Source organism: Corvus cornix, chromosome 7, assembly GCF_000738735.6.
Source record: "Corvus cornix cornix isolate S_Up_H32 chromosome 7, ASM73873v5, whole genome shotgun sequence".
Lineage (NCBI taxonomy): Eukaryota > Metazoa > Chordata > Aves > Passeriformes > Corvidae > Corvus > Corvus cornix.
This window is the reverse complement of record NC_046337.1, coordinates 25,786,769-25,805,052: the sequence shown is the minus strand read 5'-3', so window position 1 is coordinate 25,805,052 and position 18,284 is coordinate 25,786,769. Positions and strand designations below refer to the sequence as shown.

Below are 18,284 nucleotides of genomic sequence, written 5' to 3'. Positions count from 1 at the left end.
CCATCAGCATCAAAGACGGTCAAAGACGACCTTTAGAGACCATTTTCTATCGCTTATACTCCATAAAATATTAATGTGCAATTTTCAACGTGCCAGCACTCCAACCACAAAACAGAGGCCCCGTATTTTTGTCTCAGATTCATGACTGACCCTGATATATAAGTCCATTCAACAGATTGATGGCACATCATTAACTGCTTCAAATGACACTATATTCACTGAGCATCTGATTTTAGATTTACTGTCTAAGAACATTTAAAATTTTATACTTCTCTCCTATCTATTACTAAGTGAAAAATTGGTTCCGACTGAATATTGCTTCTTTGAAGTATCTAACAGAAAAAAGTGATTTAATAGCATAAAGATTCTCTTGTAACAAGTGTTATCCTTCCCTAAAGGTTTCAAAGGGGCAGTGGTGGTGAGGGGCCACAGCCCCTTTGATGACATCCACCTAGTGGCGATCGAAAACCCTAAACCCTAAGAACTAATAAAACACAACTGTATTAAAATGCAAACAAGTAAAAGTACAGAAATAAACAAAATCACAAATTAAGTTGGTTGCTTACTAATCCTGTGTGCTTAGATACTGTATTCATATAATGCAATAGGATTGCCTTCTTGTCTCAAACTTGTGGGTGCTGTACTGCCTGAGTGGCTTGAGTTACATAGACTGAGGCAGCTTAAATTCATTCCTCCATTACTTTTTTCCACAGCCTAAATTTTAGCATTTTAATGCACTATTAAATTTTAATTTCCTGTTTTTAATGATATTTAAGTGCAAAACGGGGGAAATTATTTCCATTACTTTTGTAGTTCCTCTATAAACTAAGATTTTGTAAATTAATATGGTGTTTTAATGACCTGTAGAAAAACTTTGGTCTGCAGCAGCACTAGGCTAAAACCAGCATTACCTTATTAGAAGATAACTGTACAACTGAAATACCAGACCCAGTTAGTCATGGCCAGCATGTCCTCATAAATTCTATCATGTCACCAAAAGAAATAAAAGATGCTCATCTGTACTTTCTCATGTTATGATGAGTTACAATTTATACAGTAGTGTCAGGCTAGATTTAAAAAGAGGGTCAAGTCATTTAAGTCAGTCCAGTGCTTTAACAAAGGTATCAGTACAGGTCTGCCAAGGGTCACTAAAATTTCAATACAACTGCCTAAACAACAACTAGTTCATCTGTCAAAGACCCCTCTACTCCGGCGGATCCCCAAAAGCGTTTGTAAGTACAGACATAGTAACACAAATGCAGTGTAGACCAAGGAACGCTTCTTCTTGGAGGTCTTTAAAACCTGCACCCAACACAGTGATACTTGAGTACAAAACTGCATTTCAGTCACAATAATTACCGACTTTAATATTTTGCAATTTCATCAACATTTTTTTACTGAACGATCTTGAAATACAGTGTACACACTACAACCTTTATAGCATGCCCATATCAAAGAACTACGGTCTGCATTTCAGAATGAACACAAGTGGCTTTCTCAAGACAAACAGGCACAAGGCCAAGGACCCAACTCAGATCTCCAACAGTTGCCATCAAAGACCAACTTTCTTCTTGAGACAGTGATGACATTTTTACAGGCAGCAGGTGGACATCTATTTTCCCTTTTGGTAAATAAAACAATCTGAATTAATTTGGGTCCACTTACAAATTCAGATCTTGCGAAGAAAAGAGACCTTTAAAAGGTAATTCAATCCTTCATATTCTCTGTCCTACATGAAAGCTGACAAGTAAAGAAATGTTTAAGAATTAGACAATTTTTACTTTTGCAGTAATTGTCTCCGTGTTACAGGCAGCCATTTTACTATAAAGTAGTGTCATTTATGTCTCTGGCAATTTCCCATTTCTTATTCACGGCTGCCAGTGTCAAATTAACTCTCTGGCTAAGCCTCTGTATGTCAAATTTCAGCCTAGATTTTTTTTTAACACATCCAAGTTACATAGCTTGGAAAACAGTTATAATGAAAATGCTGACGCAGTCTTAACTACAGCACATCAATATGAGCACGCTCCTATAATAGGCTTTTGTGATCTCAGTGGACTATGTTAAATCATTTATAATTAAAGTAATTGTATTGTGACAAAGAAAGGTTCATGGTATAGAGAGCACATTTTATAAATGCTGTACAATCAAATCTAAAAGATGGCTTGAAAAATATGGGGGCAGGCAAGCAATATTTTTGACTCTTCTTGTCTGGTATATCACTAAGGAAGAGCCTATGCAGAGGTATTCAATTAGGAAAAACAAAACAAAACAACAAACACAAACAAATAAGCCCACAACGGCACAACAAAACCAACCCAACACTACACAAAACTACTGAGTCCAGTTTACCATTCAGAGAATAAAACCAGAGACAATTAAAAGGGCATATGAACAAAGATGTTGGTATTGACTGGAAGTGACTGGACATGGCACTTAGTGCCATCGTCTAGTTGACAAGGTAGAGATCAGTCAAAGGTTGGACTCAATTATCTTTGAGGTCTTTTCCAACCCAAATGATTCTGTGGTTGTCTTATACAGAACTTGGACTAGTAAATATTTTGGTAATGGAAGACAGTGTCATAGACCAATTTTTGTTTTTCTTTTGGTAAATAGTAGGTATTTTAAGATAAGCACAACTGAAATCCTTTCATTAATATACTTCTTAAGCAATGCAGAAAATATCTTACCTTCCACTCAAGGATGAAAAAAAGGGCACTACATGTATTCCCAAGGGTCCACCTTCCCCAGAAATCTCCACTGTTTTTGTCATTTCACTAAAAAAGAGCACAGGAAAACACAATATGCTTATTCAGAGCATTCTCCATGTTAAAAATAAATTCCTGATTGATCAGATACCAGAAAGGGTAGCAAAAATATTTGACTCAGAGCTCACTAATACAGGAAAATAAAATGAAAAGTAAAACAGCCATGAAATTCTTTAATTTTTTAGATTAGCATTTGTGTTTTTTAAAAGGGAAAGAAATCAAATACTAGACATTTTCCTAAGTTAACCTTCAAGTAAATTAATTAGAATATTAAAGAATAAGCTTTTAAGCAAGGAGAGACTTCATCATCAGAAAAAAAAGGGGGGAGGTTATCCTACATGTTCTTAATTCAAGCTCCATGTGGGCTGCTGCAGTCAATTTTCCCATGTGGCCACATTATAAACGTGAAGATCACACATAAAGAACATTGAGCCTATAAAGTCAAATCATATTTAAATATACAGATTTCTTCCCTCAGTTGCATACAACCTCCCTGACAAACAAAGAACAAAACAAATTGTGATCAGTAGTGCAACTCAGCTCATTTTATCAAGAAGTTTCCTTCCTCAAACACCATTATTAAAAACCTCTATATTATCTCTGACAGATTTTTGCTGTTTCATGGCATGTGCTGTTTCATTTCCTATTGACTATTTTACACTGCCAGCCTTACAGTGACCTTAACTCTATTCTGGGTGACCATGACTTGAAAAGAAAGGTACTTGAACTGGCTAGAACCTTAACATTAGAACCTTAGCAATGTCTGTATTTCAGTAGATCTTGTTCCTTCTTTCCGTAAGAGTGTTCATCTTCCAAAACACTCCCTCCCCCCTCCCATGGTACTGAACACCCCCAGTGCTCAGGATTAGCGGCCAGCAGGCAGCTCCCAGGCACACCCATTCAGAACACCCTCACTGTGAGCTCTGAGTGCGCATGTCAATCCTACAGTGTGGACAGAACACATGAAACTGAACCAAACGGCCACTTTGGATACTGCCCTGAGTTAAGGACTCAGTTTAACTCATCAAGCGCAGACTACAAGTGAGAAAGACACTTCTGATCTTTCTCCATGCACCAGAGCTAGAGAGCATACGTTTGCTAGATAAGATGACCGTGCCGACTCTTTCCTACCACCCTGCCCTCCCCCTCAGATGATTTTTCCCTAGTACCACAACTTCCTCTGGCACCAGCTGACTGATTTTGCTGACCCATGGTCTTATGATCATTTGATTTGATGCAAGAATCAACAAAAATGCACCGATACTCATCAGGAATCTGTGAGCACCCCTGAAGTGGCAGCACACAGTTACAGCACATTAGGTACAACATGAACCCACACAGGACAGCTAAGCCCTCTCACAAGGGGCACAATTACTGCAAATAACCTTAGACAAATTCTGGCATTGCTTCCTAATGACACAGGAATATTTTGTTGTTGTTATGAACCTTTATCCAGTTGCACAATGATTAATGAGAAGCAATTTGCCCTAGATACAATAATTCTTATCTTGATGGGCTAAATATGGAATAAGACTGGAAAATAAGCTTACATAAGTTTGTGCTCTTGGAGTTAGGGGACTGAGTGAGTTTTGGGGAGCTTTTTTTTTTTTTAAACTGTTCTTCCAAAAAAGCTGGCACTGTAATGGATTTATGTTCTCTAAATATTAAATGGAAAGACCCTGAACAACAAACCACCACTGATCCCAACATAACAGATTTACATCTTACTGTATTTATAGCGCAGGCACCATCAACAGGAATTTGTGGATTTTTTCTTTCCTGTATTCCCCCTCTTCATTAATCACATGGGGAATTCCTGATAAAATCTTCCTGTAAAATTTTTTAAACACTTTTTTTTCTGGTGGAGCTGGTTAGAAAAGCTAATCAGGGTGGTTACCAAAAAACTCAACAATGCATGCATAGGAAATTAACTCCTCTTTCAGTTCCATCTTCTACTTCCTCCAATTCTCTCAATACACAAAGAAAGATAATTAAAGGGCTACTTTTACTGTCTTTTGAACTTCTACAAAATCAAAATGCATAAGTAAATTAAGCAGCCAAGCCCTTTAGATTCAGAAAATAATCAGAAGTAGTGAATGGGCTTTCATTTGTACAGGGAAAATTTAAGTAAGTTACAGCTGTCCCCAGATAACCCAGTGTACTCTAGGGAGGAGTTGTCTTCCTGAGCAACTGTAAAACAGAGCAGGAATTTTTTTGAGGGCTATCATGACAGACAGGTGAGCTGTCATATTAAATCAATGCACTTACAATTATAAGTCGGATCAATGCCAAAGAAAACAAAGAAACTTGTTTTTAAACCTAACATGAAATCTACACTAAGAAAAATAGGCTTCTTTGTCAGAACAAATAGCCTACATGCCCATTATGTATTACTTTAAAAAATTTTGGTACATCCTAAAACTTATGGATGTTCTAGAGCACTAAATGTGCAGAACAAGAGCACACTCTGTACACATGTATTAAGAAAGGTACTTTGGAATTATAATTTTATTCAAAAATCCATGACTCTAAATAGACTTCTCATTCTCAAACAAATGGGACTCTTAGTTACATCTGAGAAGAAAACAGCCCTCCACACCAACCTTCATGGATGTTTGAGGACATGCTATTTTTATATTATACCTATGAGAGCATGACAGTTAAAAAATTTAAAAACCAAGACACCTGGGATTTGATTTGGATTTTTTATTTGTTTAAGAACCTCAAAGATTAGAGATTCAGACACATTTGGTATCATTCACTCGTTCTGTCTCCCTTCGGGCAGGTTTAATCTGCCCACAAGGACAGCTGAATTCAGCACTGTACTATTTCACGCTGGCTTACAGTTTATACTGTACTGGAGAAAGTATTCAGGAATAGGACATGGCTGAGTGACATCCTAAATAGGATGAGCTCTAAGAATATTAATTACTAAATTCCAAAGGCACATGGGACACAAAGGTGCTAGGACTCTTCAGTTTGACAGAGCTAGGTTAAAAAAATTAAAGAAAGGAGTGGGAGAAAGGAGAATTGCTATCTAATGTAAGTTGATAGCTGCGACAACAGAGAATGTAATTTATGGATTTTCTGCAAAATTCAACACATTTTAAAAACAAACAAACCCCCAAAAAAGGAAAAAATAGAATTCCAGAAGTTAATGACCTACTCATAGCTTACTCCTCTTTTAAATCTCCCCTACAGATCTTAAATGCCTTTTGCAGTAAAAGAAAACACAAGTCTGGCCTATCAGGTCAGTATAAAAGTTCTGGAATAAAATTGCTAGCTGGGGATGAGAGGCTGGGAGCATGGATGAGCAATGCACAGAGGGTGCCTCAGTGTGCTGCATTCTGAGTATCTCCTGCTTGTTCTTCAAGAAGCAGACAGAACTCCCACCTCAGGAAATCCTGTCCTTTCTGAACTTGGAACCTGGTCGCTATGGAGTACATACAAATATGTTCTTACAGCAGTCAAAATAAGTAAACTTTTAAGAAGCATTTATGTCAGTGAAATTTCTCCGAAGTTCAAGGTTCACCCCAACCAGAAACACGGCACTCAGGCGTCTTCCAATCCATGCTGGCATCTCCCTTCCCCTCGCTGCACTGAAGGTACCTCAGGTCTCACTCAGGGGAGAACACCTGTCCAGCATGACCTGATCCAAGACCATGTTCAATGCTGTACTACTGATTTTTAACTTGAAGCAGCTGTCATCATTTACTATTTAAATTCTTCTTTAGTTGATATTGGTTTCTGACAGATCCTTTACTGTCTATCACATTTGTCAGGAAGGCTTGCTATGCATATTATTAAAAATGCTGATAAGTACTGTTCAGCAAAGAGATAGAGAAGGTGTACACATGTGCAGGCACAGCACTGGCAACATGAAAAGAAAATTTAAATGGAATGCTGCACATTTAATGGTCATATTTAGTGGTGAATCAATCTGATCTTCAGATTTGCAGTGTCCTTGCTGTGGAATCCTATAGCTCTCTCTCCTGAAACCTGTATCAAGAATTAGCAGTTCGTGAGTTACATGAAGGGAAAAGATTTGTTAGCTGAAAGCTTCTCTGCAAACTACCCAAGAAAACTGAAGAACCAATCCCAACTACTGAGCACACAGATGCTTAAAAGGGAACTCTATCCAGAAATAAACGTTTCGCATTGTTGCAGCAAGACTGAGTTCACTGAGGTGCTTTGACCTTCCCCAGTTACAAACGCTCAGAGAATCTTGGTAAGATTTCTCCTGGAGAATGCAGTAGGCACAGCCTAAAGCAGATTAATTGTTTTGCAACACAGTGAAGACAGTACCTCAGAAATTCTGCTTACTGCATGGGTTACTAGGAAAAGCTTGTCATCATGTGTATGTCACAAGAATCTACTGCATGAGTAAACACGAAGTATTTCCCATTCCAAAGGCATTTTCTTTTGCAATTTTAGTCATAGTCAACACTTTCTCAAGTGTTTTTAAGAAAAGGTTCAGATTACTACGATCCCATATCTGAAAAAAATCTTTTAGTGCAGAATGTCAATGTTTCCCTTGCAAACAGAAAAGCACAGCTGATATTCTGAACATGCTTTGTGGTGTTTTTATTGACCATGACCAAGTAAAAGGCAAATTAAAAGTCAGATGTAGACAGCTCCCAGATGCAGTTATTAAGCTGTATCTCCTTGCTTGTTCTTCACTTGCACCTCTAGTTCCATGCCTCTTCCTCCAATGCTGCCATTCCAGCAGAGAAAGCATCCATCGACAAAGGGTGTTGACATTTGATAGAGAGCACAGGCCTACAGGGGATGTCAAATTCCTACAGGGGATTTTAAAGAGGAAGCATGCACAGCATTATCCAAATAAAGAGGGTGATGAATCTGTCCATGTACTTTTTCCCATACTAAACCAATAGTTACTGATGATAATAAAGTTATTTGTCCCCCTTCTTCCAGAGAAGGCTTCCAGAGCTTCAGCTCAACTAAAGCTGTCAGATAGCAACTTCCCACCTACCTCCTACCCCCTTCCCACATTTTTCCTTCCCTCTTTTCAACTAAGTGCTCAAACCTTTGATGAAAATGTCTTGATAAGCCCTGAAGAAGGAACTGGAACTCAAGATGTTATGTAGTGTGAACATACTCAAATGATGAAAATCTGAACAATATCTAAATAGGGATAGAGAGCACCTTACAAGAAAAAGAAAAAGCAGCTCAGTGTCCACGCAAGGATAAGCTTTCCATGTACAGTTAAGAAAACTGGTCACTCTTTTGTAAGAGACAGGAACACAGCAGCTGCTCCATTCTACACAAAATTAAACAAACTACCCATAAAGTTCAAATATTAACTATGAAATAATGTCACAATGATCCAGTTTCAGGTTTGAAGAGGAAACAAATCACCTCCTCCTAACTAAAATGCATCAATCTAGTTATTCCAGACTTTTTTTTCCACACTAAAATTAGTTAGTTCTCACAAGATTAACTCTGACATTTTAGAGAGAAATCAGACAGCCTGCAAGCACTGGGGCTTTGTGTCTTTTTTCTTTAAATCAAATTGTTTCAATTCTCTGTTGTTAGACTAATGAAAGACACAGTAGGTTAAAAATAGAAAAACACAGAGAAGGGAAAAATGCTTCAGCTACACTTTAATTATGTATCTACAGTACTTAAACCAAGGAACTGACCCTGACCTCTGCTAAAAAGAAGTGGGAAGACAGCAAAACTGAACATAATGAAAACACAAAATGAATTATCTATGCATAAATTACCCTTTGAGTTTCAACTAATCCACTGCTATTAAGCTAAACATCCACTTCCAAGCAGATTCATGTTTACTGTTCCTTAACACAGAAATTTTTACTAAGAAAAGCAAGGTTTTCAACCCGTATTCCCATGTACTGTGTGCTAAGGAATTCAGCGTTAAAAGTTGTGACAAATCTGACCATCTATAGAGTACCAAGACCCTGTTCTTACTTTGAAAATCTTTCAGACCTAGTATGGAACATGAAAGGAGGCACAGAAAAATACAAGATTTTATACACTAATGGCATTAGCTTGTTAACCCTGAACATCTTTACTTGCAAATAAACAACAAAAAGCCACCTTCTGAATTTACAAGAGGATTGTCATTGTTCATTCCATTAAAAAACATTCCAATGACCCAATGTTTCAAGTGTCTCCTATAAAAAAGTTCAACTCTTAAAATGTCAAATTAAAATTTTCAGACTCCCAAGGGATACAGTCCTGAAAAGTTTCCCAGTACTTTCGCAGTGAAATGTTTTAAGAGAATCCAGGCAAAGAGACTTCCCATTAACGTCTAAACAGAGGAGCCAAAATTCCTCCATACTGAAGCTCATTTGCTCCACCTGCAACTGATTTCACCTACTTACACCAGTGAACTGACTTTCTTCAAATCAAACAGTTTTCCTGCTTGAGTGAGGAATATAAAACAATCCAAGTCTGGACCTTAAAGTTCAACTGAATAGGCTTCTCAATCATGAAATATTAATCATGGTACTCTTTTTCTGCTTCCCTCTGAAACATCCATTATTGGCTGTAGTTAGAAAGGGATTCTGCTGATGAGAAGGCTCAGATAATTTCCTTGGGTGATGAGCTGCTATTTTGCTCAAGCATTATAGGCCTTAAAGCTTACCAAACTCAGTAACAGGAAGGAAAGTAGTGAAAGCAGCAGGGCCAGTAGTAGTTTTCTTTCTTCCACAGCCTTTTGTCCACAGCATGAAGTAGCTCACAATTAGGCTGAAATATTACCTTTATTAACATCTCTTAATGTTGCTTATTTAAATGAAGGGTTAATGACCTGGTGGTCCCTCATGGCCCTAATGACTTTAAAACACAACAAGAAAAATACCTAAATAAATCAGAATTACAAGTAACACTTTCTTTAAGAAGGAACAGTATAAAAGGTATTAAGATGCTGGTTTTACTGCTTGTGGAAAAAAACCAGTTTTAGTATTTAATATTATTTTATTAATAAAAGCTTCCTTACTTACATTCAATCAAATAAAGATAATTGAGACAGACAGATGGTCTGTAGTGACTCATTATTTCCCTTTATAAACCTTCTACTCCTAATGAAAACAGTTTTGGAAAAGCAGTTTAAAAAACTTGACTTACAAGAAAAAAGCCAAAAAATTATCAAAATCATTGCTATAAAATTTAAATTCTTTGACTTTTGAAAATCCTGTGAATTTCACAGAGCTACAAACGAACTTTGCTTTACAAAATACTGTGTTCAGAATTTCTCTAATGTTCACTATTGGAAGAAAGTGCAATATTTTACAAATACTCCAATATAACTCACAATTTTCAGGAAAAATTCCTCATAGTACCCATCTCAATTCTTGCAGGCAAAATAGTGTTTTTTTAAAACCTCCTCAGGACACAGGAACCACAAACAAGGCATATTTTGGAAGAATTACTCTACTGGGACTCTATTTAAAGAAACACTGTTCCTTTCTCACCATTTTGTTTTGATTTTCATTTGTTTGGTTGGTTTTGGCCAGTGTTTTTCAGACAATGCAATCTCAATCAAGATTAAGACGATTCATTTCAAAAAAGAAAAAAATTATTAGCAATGCAAAAAGACTCTTGGGAATACCCTGTTGTGGCCAGCTTTCCCCCTGCTCCCTATCAGTTCAACACTGATGCTCGGATATCAATCAAGCGGGTCCCAATCTATATTCTTTATCACTTTTCCTTCCATGTTCCTATGTCAAGACAGCTTGCAGAATTCAGCAAAAATTGTAAGAGGTCTACAGAAGCCTAAGCTTATTATTGTCTGGTTTGTGACATGCCAGAGAAGACCTGGCCACTTCAGAAAACTGAATACTCTGAAACGTATTGCAAGGGTTTTTCTCATCGTCAATGTTTCCAGCAGCCACCAAATTATGAAGCAAACAGGTATCATAACCTTCTTCTGAAGAATCCCAAATGCAAGCAACGAATTGTTTAACTTGATAAACAATAATATGCTCTCAGAAAATTCCTAGGAGGACTTAGATAGTCTAAAACACCCTAGTAAAGGCATAAGGAAAACAGTAAATATGAACAGAGTGTGCACAGAGCTTGATTAATCCCCATTACAAATTAACGGATCAAGAGACAAATGAGTGCATATATTTGGTGATGCATAATAATTACCTCAGGTGAAACAAGCTGTACAAGTCTTTAGCAACATTCCATGAAGAGAAAATAAGCATTAGCAACTAAACTAAGTTCTATACCTGCGTGATGAACACTAATCAGAGGGCGCGTAACTTAGAAGCCTGGCAGGTGCAGAGAAAGCTGGAAAAGCACTCCAGTTCCTTTTCATGATGAGACCATTCTAAAAATATGTATCAGTATCAGCAGGCAGGAGAAGAAATTACAAAATGGCATAGGCACTGGGTGACAAGAAGACCTCCAAGAGCAAGGAAAAACCCATGCAGGTTGAGTTGAAAAACACAACTGTACCAAGATGATAAAATTGCCCATAAAATGACTGAAATTATGACCCAAAGAACAAGAAAAACTGAGAAATTAACTCCCTTGTAAGGAAAAGACAAATTTTTGACATGCTCTGAAAGGAAAGGTGATCCTTCTCCAGAAACCCTGGCATGGCCCAGACCACCAGCAATGTTAGAGTCCCTGCTCTTGTAAACTTCCCCACAGGCACAGGGTACATATTCATGCCTCTTTCCCAGACCTCATGCAGGTAAAATAGGAATATTAAGACTTTTTTTTCTTAGGTGTTTGCAAGGATAAATGCTCTAAGATTAAGGCATGCAGATCCTGTTTATTTCATGAGTTTTATTTTATACTCTTGACAAACAAGTATAACCTGCAGAATTGTAGCAAATGACTATCTGCCATCATCAAAATTGAAACAGATTAATTTTTCACATATTAGCTGTCACGCAGAAGTTTGTCATGTAACACTTCTTAATTTAATTATACAATGTGCTATATATACACCACAAGAGTTCTGCAACAAACACAAGATACTGGACAAAGTGTTGGGGTCCCTCCCCTGCCATGGAGCCCTGGGAGATGGGCCCTGGGGGGGGAGACACGGGGTTTCCGTGCCCCTGCTCAGATTCATTCTCCATTGGTTGGTTTGGGTTCCCTGATAACACCAAGGACCCTGGGGTCCCGTGACTGCGGGATTCCTGAGCGGAGCCCCGGCCATGCGGCTGGAGAAATAAACATCTCTGAAACATCTACCACGAATCTGTCCATATATACTTCGTTTCCACGGGACTCCTGGTTTGAAATATGCTTGTTGCAGTAATCCCCGCTGCAACAAACTGGTGGAGGAATGCGAGCAAGATACCGATCCCTGAGGAAGATTCGTGAGTAAAATAACCACTCTAGACCTCTCTCTTCTCATCTTGGTTTGGATATTCTCTCTGGACTATGGAGGAATCGTGGGAAATGGGGCTCTCTGAGCCACAGAGAAAAATGTATCTAGAAGTAAAAGGAATCCTTGAACAACAAAACAAAAAAGTAATGCAACCGGGAGATCTAGAACACTTTTTCATCTGGCTTTTCAAAAGGTTCTCTTGTATTTCTCGAGACTTACTTTTTAATATCGAACCTCCTGTGTCTTGTGAGGGGTGTTTCTGGGACGAGATCTGGGATAAAGTATGGGATCAAAGAGAAGCTTTCCGTGCATACCTTATAATCAGGGAAGCTCCTGAGGAGCATTTGTACGGTCCCATTACCCCTAAAGCAGAGGATCCTACTTATCCCGTGGCCGAGGCCGCGCGGCCGCCATCCCTGTGGCACATGACTGCAGCCGTGCCGGCGGAGGTGTCTGCGCTGGACGCGCCCGGCCCCCTCGGGAGCGCGCGCCTTATCGCAGACCCCATCCCTGTCTCGAGGTCCCCGGCCACGCGGCCGCGAGTGAGGGAGCGATGCCGCAGGTGCCGTGGGCCACGAGCAGCCAGGAACTGGGGGTCAGCGTGGCAGCCCGCTCTGAGCACATGGCTCAGAGAGCCCTGCGGAGGGAGAAGCGGCGGTTTCCACAGCGACACGAGAAGCCGCACAGCGCCGAAACGGGGCCGCTCTCAAAGCAGCGTGGAGTTTGCGGAGCGGAACCACTCACAGGGCACGGAGCCAGCGGCGATGGCAACGCGGGGCCGCGCAGAGCCCAGACGCGCCGGAGCAGCACCACTCGGAGGGTGTGGAGCAGCCGCAACGCGGGGACCCGGCCGAGACGTCGGAGTCGGTGAGGCGGCGGCCACGCGGGACCAGCAGCCACGACAAACACGCAAGCACGTGCTAGGAGGAGTTGTAGCAACGAAAGTCATAGGAACTGTGAAATGGTACAATGTAAAAAACAACTATGGATTTATAACACGAGCTGATACAGGGGAAGATTTATTCATCCATAGAACTGCCATTAAAAGGAATAACCCTAAAAATTACCTGCAAAGTGTAGGAGATGGGGAAGTTGTACAATTTGATATAGTGCAAGGAAAGAAGGGTTTACAAGCAGCAAATGTTACTGGGCCTGGAGGTATTCCAGTCAAAGGCAGCCATTATGCACAAAATTATAAACAATATCCATCCCTGCAATTTCCCTACCCACAGCCTACTTCCCCCTTTTACCCTATACCCAATATGAACCCTTTCCTAAGTTTACCCTATCCCCAGTTTATTCCTAATCTGTTTTTCACCCCATGGCTTCCCTATACAATTCCATTTCCCTACAACTCCTCTCCGATGCCGAGGGGGGCATGAAAAGGGGGAGGGAAGAAATTAAACCCTCTCCTGCCTCAGTTTCCCCACAAAGCATGCCCAGAGAGTTCTGTCTCCCTTCTGTCAGCCCTAAGATGTTCCAGAGAATCTGTTTGGACATTTAAAGACTCAGGAGGGTGGCTTGTTGTCTTGAAACTGTTCTTGTTACGTTTATCCAGTTGTTTTCATTCTCCTTTTATTAAAATAAAACGGGTGAGATGTTGGGGTCCCTCCCCTGCCATGGAGCCCTGGGAGATGGGCCCTGGGGGGGGAGACACGGGGTTTCCGTGCCCCTGCTCAGATTCATTCTCCATTGGTTGGTTTGTGTTCCCTGATAACACCAAGGACCCTGGGGTCCCGTGACGGCGGGATTCCTGAGCGGAGCCCCGGCCATGCGGCTGGAGAAATAAACATCTCTGAAACATCTACCACGAATCTGTCCATATATACTTCGTTTCCATGGGACTCCTGGTTTGAAATATGCTTGTTGCAGTAATCCCCGCTGCAACACAAAGTACTGAATTCCTTTACCTACTCAAGAAGGTGACTTCAGCACGACCCAAATCACCAGTCAAAACTGAAATTTAAGCTTATGATGAGACAGAAAAACGGCAGCATGAAAACACTCCAACACCACCACTGAGGATCTGACCAACTTACTCTCTGACACTATGGCAGCCTGGCTTGACAATTTGGTGTAACAAATGCTATCTACAAAATCATTATTTTTCAATTTCATATCAGCCATTTAGAATTTTACTTTTGATTTCAGGAGCAATAGACATTGTTGCTCATTACTAAAACTCTTGAGATCACCTAATTTCTCCTCCTTTTGTTTCGGCTATACAGCTCTCAAGTTTTACTCCACTGGGTTTTCAATGCAGATTATATATTTACCTAAGTTTTGTTCAAAATTTAGACTGGTTAAAATAAAAGTTATTTCCCAAACTGTCAATGGGACCATGACCACATTTAGATACAACAGCACTGACCATCTCTAGATTTTTATAAATGAAGAGAAGAAAAGGATTCATTCCACCTAACTACTCTAGTGAAGCAATGCACAGGGAAATATTGCAAATAGTTTTCACTGTGTATAAACACAGATATAAAATCTACTACGAGATCTAGCAAAGTAATAACCTTACCACTCAATACCGGAGGTGACACTTAAACTGAGAAAGATCATTTTAGGATTATATGGTTCAGTTAAATAGTTATTTATTGAGATATAATACATGACTTAGGAACATCCTCTATCTTAAGACTTGAAACGCTTGCACAATTGAATAGAAATCAAAACCCACATTTCTCCCTTACCCTAATACTACAAATAGCACAAAAAAATCATTCATATTCATCAACGAGGGTAAAAGATTGTCATGCTCAAATATGTACTCTGGTATGTGAATCGAATGCAGTTTTAGGGTGGGAAAGGGGGAGGAGGAAGAGATCATGGTGATGAGAAGCACAGTGCAGAACCAGAAGTGCAGCTGGAATGAGAAGTCACTCTTGTATTGCATAAATTGATAAATCACACTTGAGCCAGCACCAAACAGAAGATGTTCCTACCTGCCACGGAGCCGGGCCTTCTGAGCCAACAGCAGTTCTGTGGGTCCAGTGAGATTCATCTCCCCATCCTGAAAGGATGCCTGGGAAGCACCCTGTTGAGAGATTTCAAAGCACATATTGAAACTATGTGCATACTTATGCATATAGAACAATGCTGTGTTTGTATTTTTAAGTCTGTATTTGGAAGAGAAAGTCAGTCATAAAAAACATCATCTCACTGACAGTGAGGATTGAAACACCCATTCTGGATGCAGCACCTATGACACAGCATTTGCAGAAACAGGAGGGTATCTAAAGTCCTGCTCCTCATGCCAGTCCCTTCCACTGGAGAAGCTTGTTGTACTACTTCACTTTCTTCTCTGCCTATCTAACTTGAATGCCATTCTCTCCCACTCTGAGCCTTCTCCTTTCTCCCGAGAGATCACACAGACCTTGAATAAACCCAACAAATTTTTTGTGCTCTATCCCCTAGTAGTGTCTGTTTGAAAAAGACATATTTTCAGAGTAACTTCCCAGAAAAAGACATTATGTAGCCATTTGGACAATCAGACACAAAACTACAGTGCACACAGGGTCCAGACACCAATGCTAAAGCTCTTGAAAACTATTATTTAACTTACTTTTTGTGCTCCTTACACTCAGTGTTTGCATTTTTTTTTTCATACTGGGAGAGGGAAATAGTTACCAATGAGATAAGACCACTGTCAGCAGGTGATGTATTAGCTTTAACATACTGTACTTCATCCCAACCCTTATGGCAATAATGTAAACAGAGCAAAATCTGTAACAAAGACCTTTTTTGGAGAGGTCACTTCTGTCAACTCTGCAACAGGACTAGAGCTGGAAGACATAAATCTTCAGCTGTCAACACACTAAGAGAATTCAATTCAGAGCCTGATCTTAACTGGATAAAGGCTAAAGTTAATAATTATTTTTTGTTGTTGTTGCAGTGGTACAGTTTTCCAGTATATACACTTGCCATATTAAGTTGTCTCAAAGCTAAAGGTACCAATGCTATAAATTGATTTCAAAGAACAAAGACAACTAGATAGGTAATTTAATTTTAAACAAAAGTTCTATACTGATTATTAGAAGTTCCAGCTTCTCTCAAAAGATGGTTCTACTCAAAAGATGGATTTAAAGGTTTTGTGCTTCCAGTCCCTCAAATATTTGTAGAATTTATTTTTAGTTTATAAGTATCAAGAGAGTTGGGGGCAAGTGTGGGTTGCCTTGCGCTTCAAAATCATGAGCAGCCTTGCAAGCAAAACCTTGAGATATAAATCAAGCTGGATCCCTTCTGTTTCACATGGTGCTTTTGAACCTATAATATTGGTAGTGATGCTCTTTGTGTGTTAATTAGAGCAGAAGCCAACACACTTGGCTTCAACTGCAAGACCAATATAGTTCACTCAAAGTGAACTTCTGTCACTAATAAAGAACCCTTTTTAAAAGCTGTGTATTGAGTATGTGCCATCTCTTCCAATCACTTTTCACAGTGGAACCACATGTCAAGGAGCAATTCTTGTTGTATGAAGTATATTCCATACTAACCTCGTTAACTAAGAATTCGACCTCAAGCAGTGCTTTACCAACAGAAATCAGACACACAGCCTTCATATATTGAAACTTCACCTCGACAAAAGCTTAAAAAAAGTCTTGGTAGCAACAGATGATGGACGCAGACAAACCTCTCAACAATAAAGCTCCCAACAAAGATAATCTCTGTTAGCCTGCCACTGAAAACGTTGGTGCTACAAAGGCTCTTCTCTGGAAAGTTAGATGCAGTCACACCATGAGCAGATTCAGCGTTGTGAATTAATTAGACCCTTTTCTTCCTGACACTGGCTGCAACACAGTACATGACAGAGAACATGCTACTCATGCCTCAGAACTGTTTTGCTATCTGAAGCCTCCCTTGCAGTCTACACAAGCTACACAAACTGTGTTTTTTCTCTGTTTCTGGGCTTTTGGTTACCATTGTTTTTGCTGAGGTGAGATTATATCCATGCTTGTCCTCTATCTCCCAGTTATTGGGAAACAGATTTCACAGCAATGATAAACACTGACGTTCAGAACACAATCTCATATCTTTTTTCTGTTGACTGATTCACAGATTTTTTTGACCACAAAGAACCATTTTCTGATCAAGAAGTATAATCTCATACTTCAGTTTGCTAAAAGCACAGTTACATCCCAAGATAAGCAAGAGGTCCTTACAGAAAGATGGCAACAGACAGCCTTCTTTTCTGCTAAAGGCCAGACCAGCAGATAGTATCTTGAAGCTGGGTAAGAGGACTATTATAGATACTAGGGGTATCAGACTTTTGCAAGAGGTCTCCAGAAACAGATTTATAAACATGTCTCATGTGTTTCAAGGTATGATCATTCCTGTGCCAGAAAATAATGGGGTAGCCCTGGGAGGCACCTGACAGTCACACATGTCCACATTTTAATCTTTCCACAAGATAAAACTTCTGTGGGGCATTAGAGGATGAAATTTGGACTGTAACACACTTACAGCTTGCTTTTTTGGTTTCTTCTGTTTATGGGGTTTTCTTAGGTCAGCGTGTTTGTTTGCTTATTGTGGTGTGGGGTTTTTGCTTGTTTAAATTTAAGGGTAAAAGATTCTAAAGAAAAGTTATCCTCTCCTGACTGGACAGAAATGTGCTGAAGGATTTCAGAAAAAGTTCAATGTCAGAGCCCCCATCCTGCACACCACTGCCTGTTTTGATTTGCAGGCATCTACTGCTCCCACATATCACAGATTATCACATGCTCAAGTCAATAAACACAAAGCCAGACATATTTAAAGGCTTAACTGATCAGGGAAACATGAATCATAACACTGACATTATAACTGAGCTCTCTGAGAATGACATTAGAGCTCCAGTCACGTAACAATCACTAAAAATGGACAAATTCCTTTCATACTTCAGCATTACATTAGAAGCACAGTAAATTTAAACAGATCATCTCCTGACAAACAAGCAGAATAATAGCAAACCAAAAATGCACAAGTAAAGACACTGTCAAAAGACAATGATCCAACACATACAAAAACGCTCAATCTCTTGTTCGATTTTTAAAGGCTGATTGTCAGTTTCTCAATAGTAGCAGAATTAATGACACTGACTAACAAACCTTGACTCAAATTCAGCTAACACTGTAACAGATTTACAGTGACAGAATTGCAGTTTTCACTTAGGACATAGGAATAAAATGCAA

At 39.4% G+C, this 18,284-nt stretch overlaps 1 protein-coding gene across 6 annotated transcripts in view; it reads right to left on the bottom strand.

Moving 5' to 3' along the window:
- Positions 1–18,284, bottom strand: part of PARD3B (par-3 family cell polarity regulator beta) — a 402,302-nt gene that overhangs the window by 220,141 nt on the left and 163,877 nt on the right. For 5 of the 6 annotated variants that reach the window (XM_039554939.1, XM_039554936.1, XM_039554938.1 and 2 more), the window contains 2 exons: positions 15,060–15,151; positions 2,691–2,777 (listed from right to left, as the gene is read on the bottom strand). In XM_039554939.1, coding sequence (XP_039410873.1) covers positions 2,691–2,777; positions 15,060–15,151 — 179 coding nt within the window. The remainder of the gene's footprint in view (positions 1–2,690; positions 2,778–15,059; positions 15,152–18,284) is intronic. The other variant, XM_039554941.1, reaches the window with a different exon arrangement.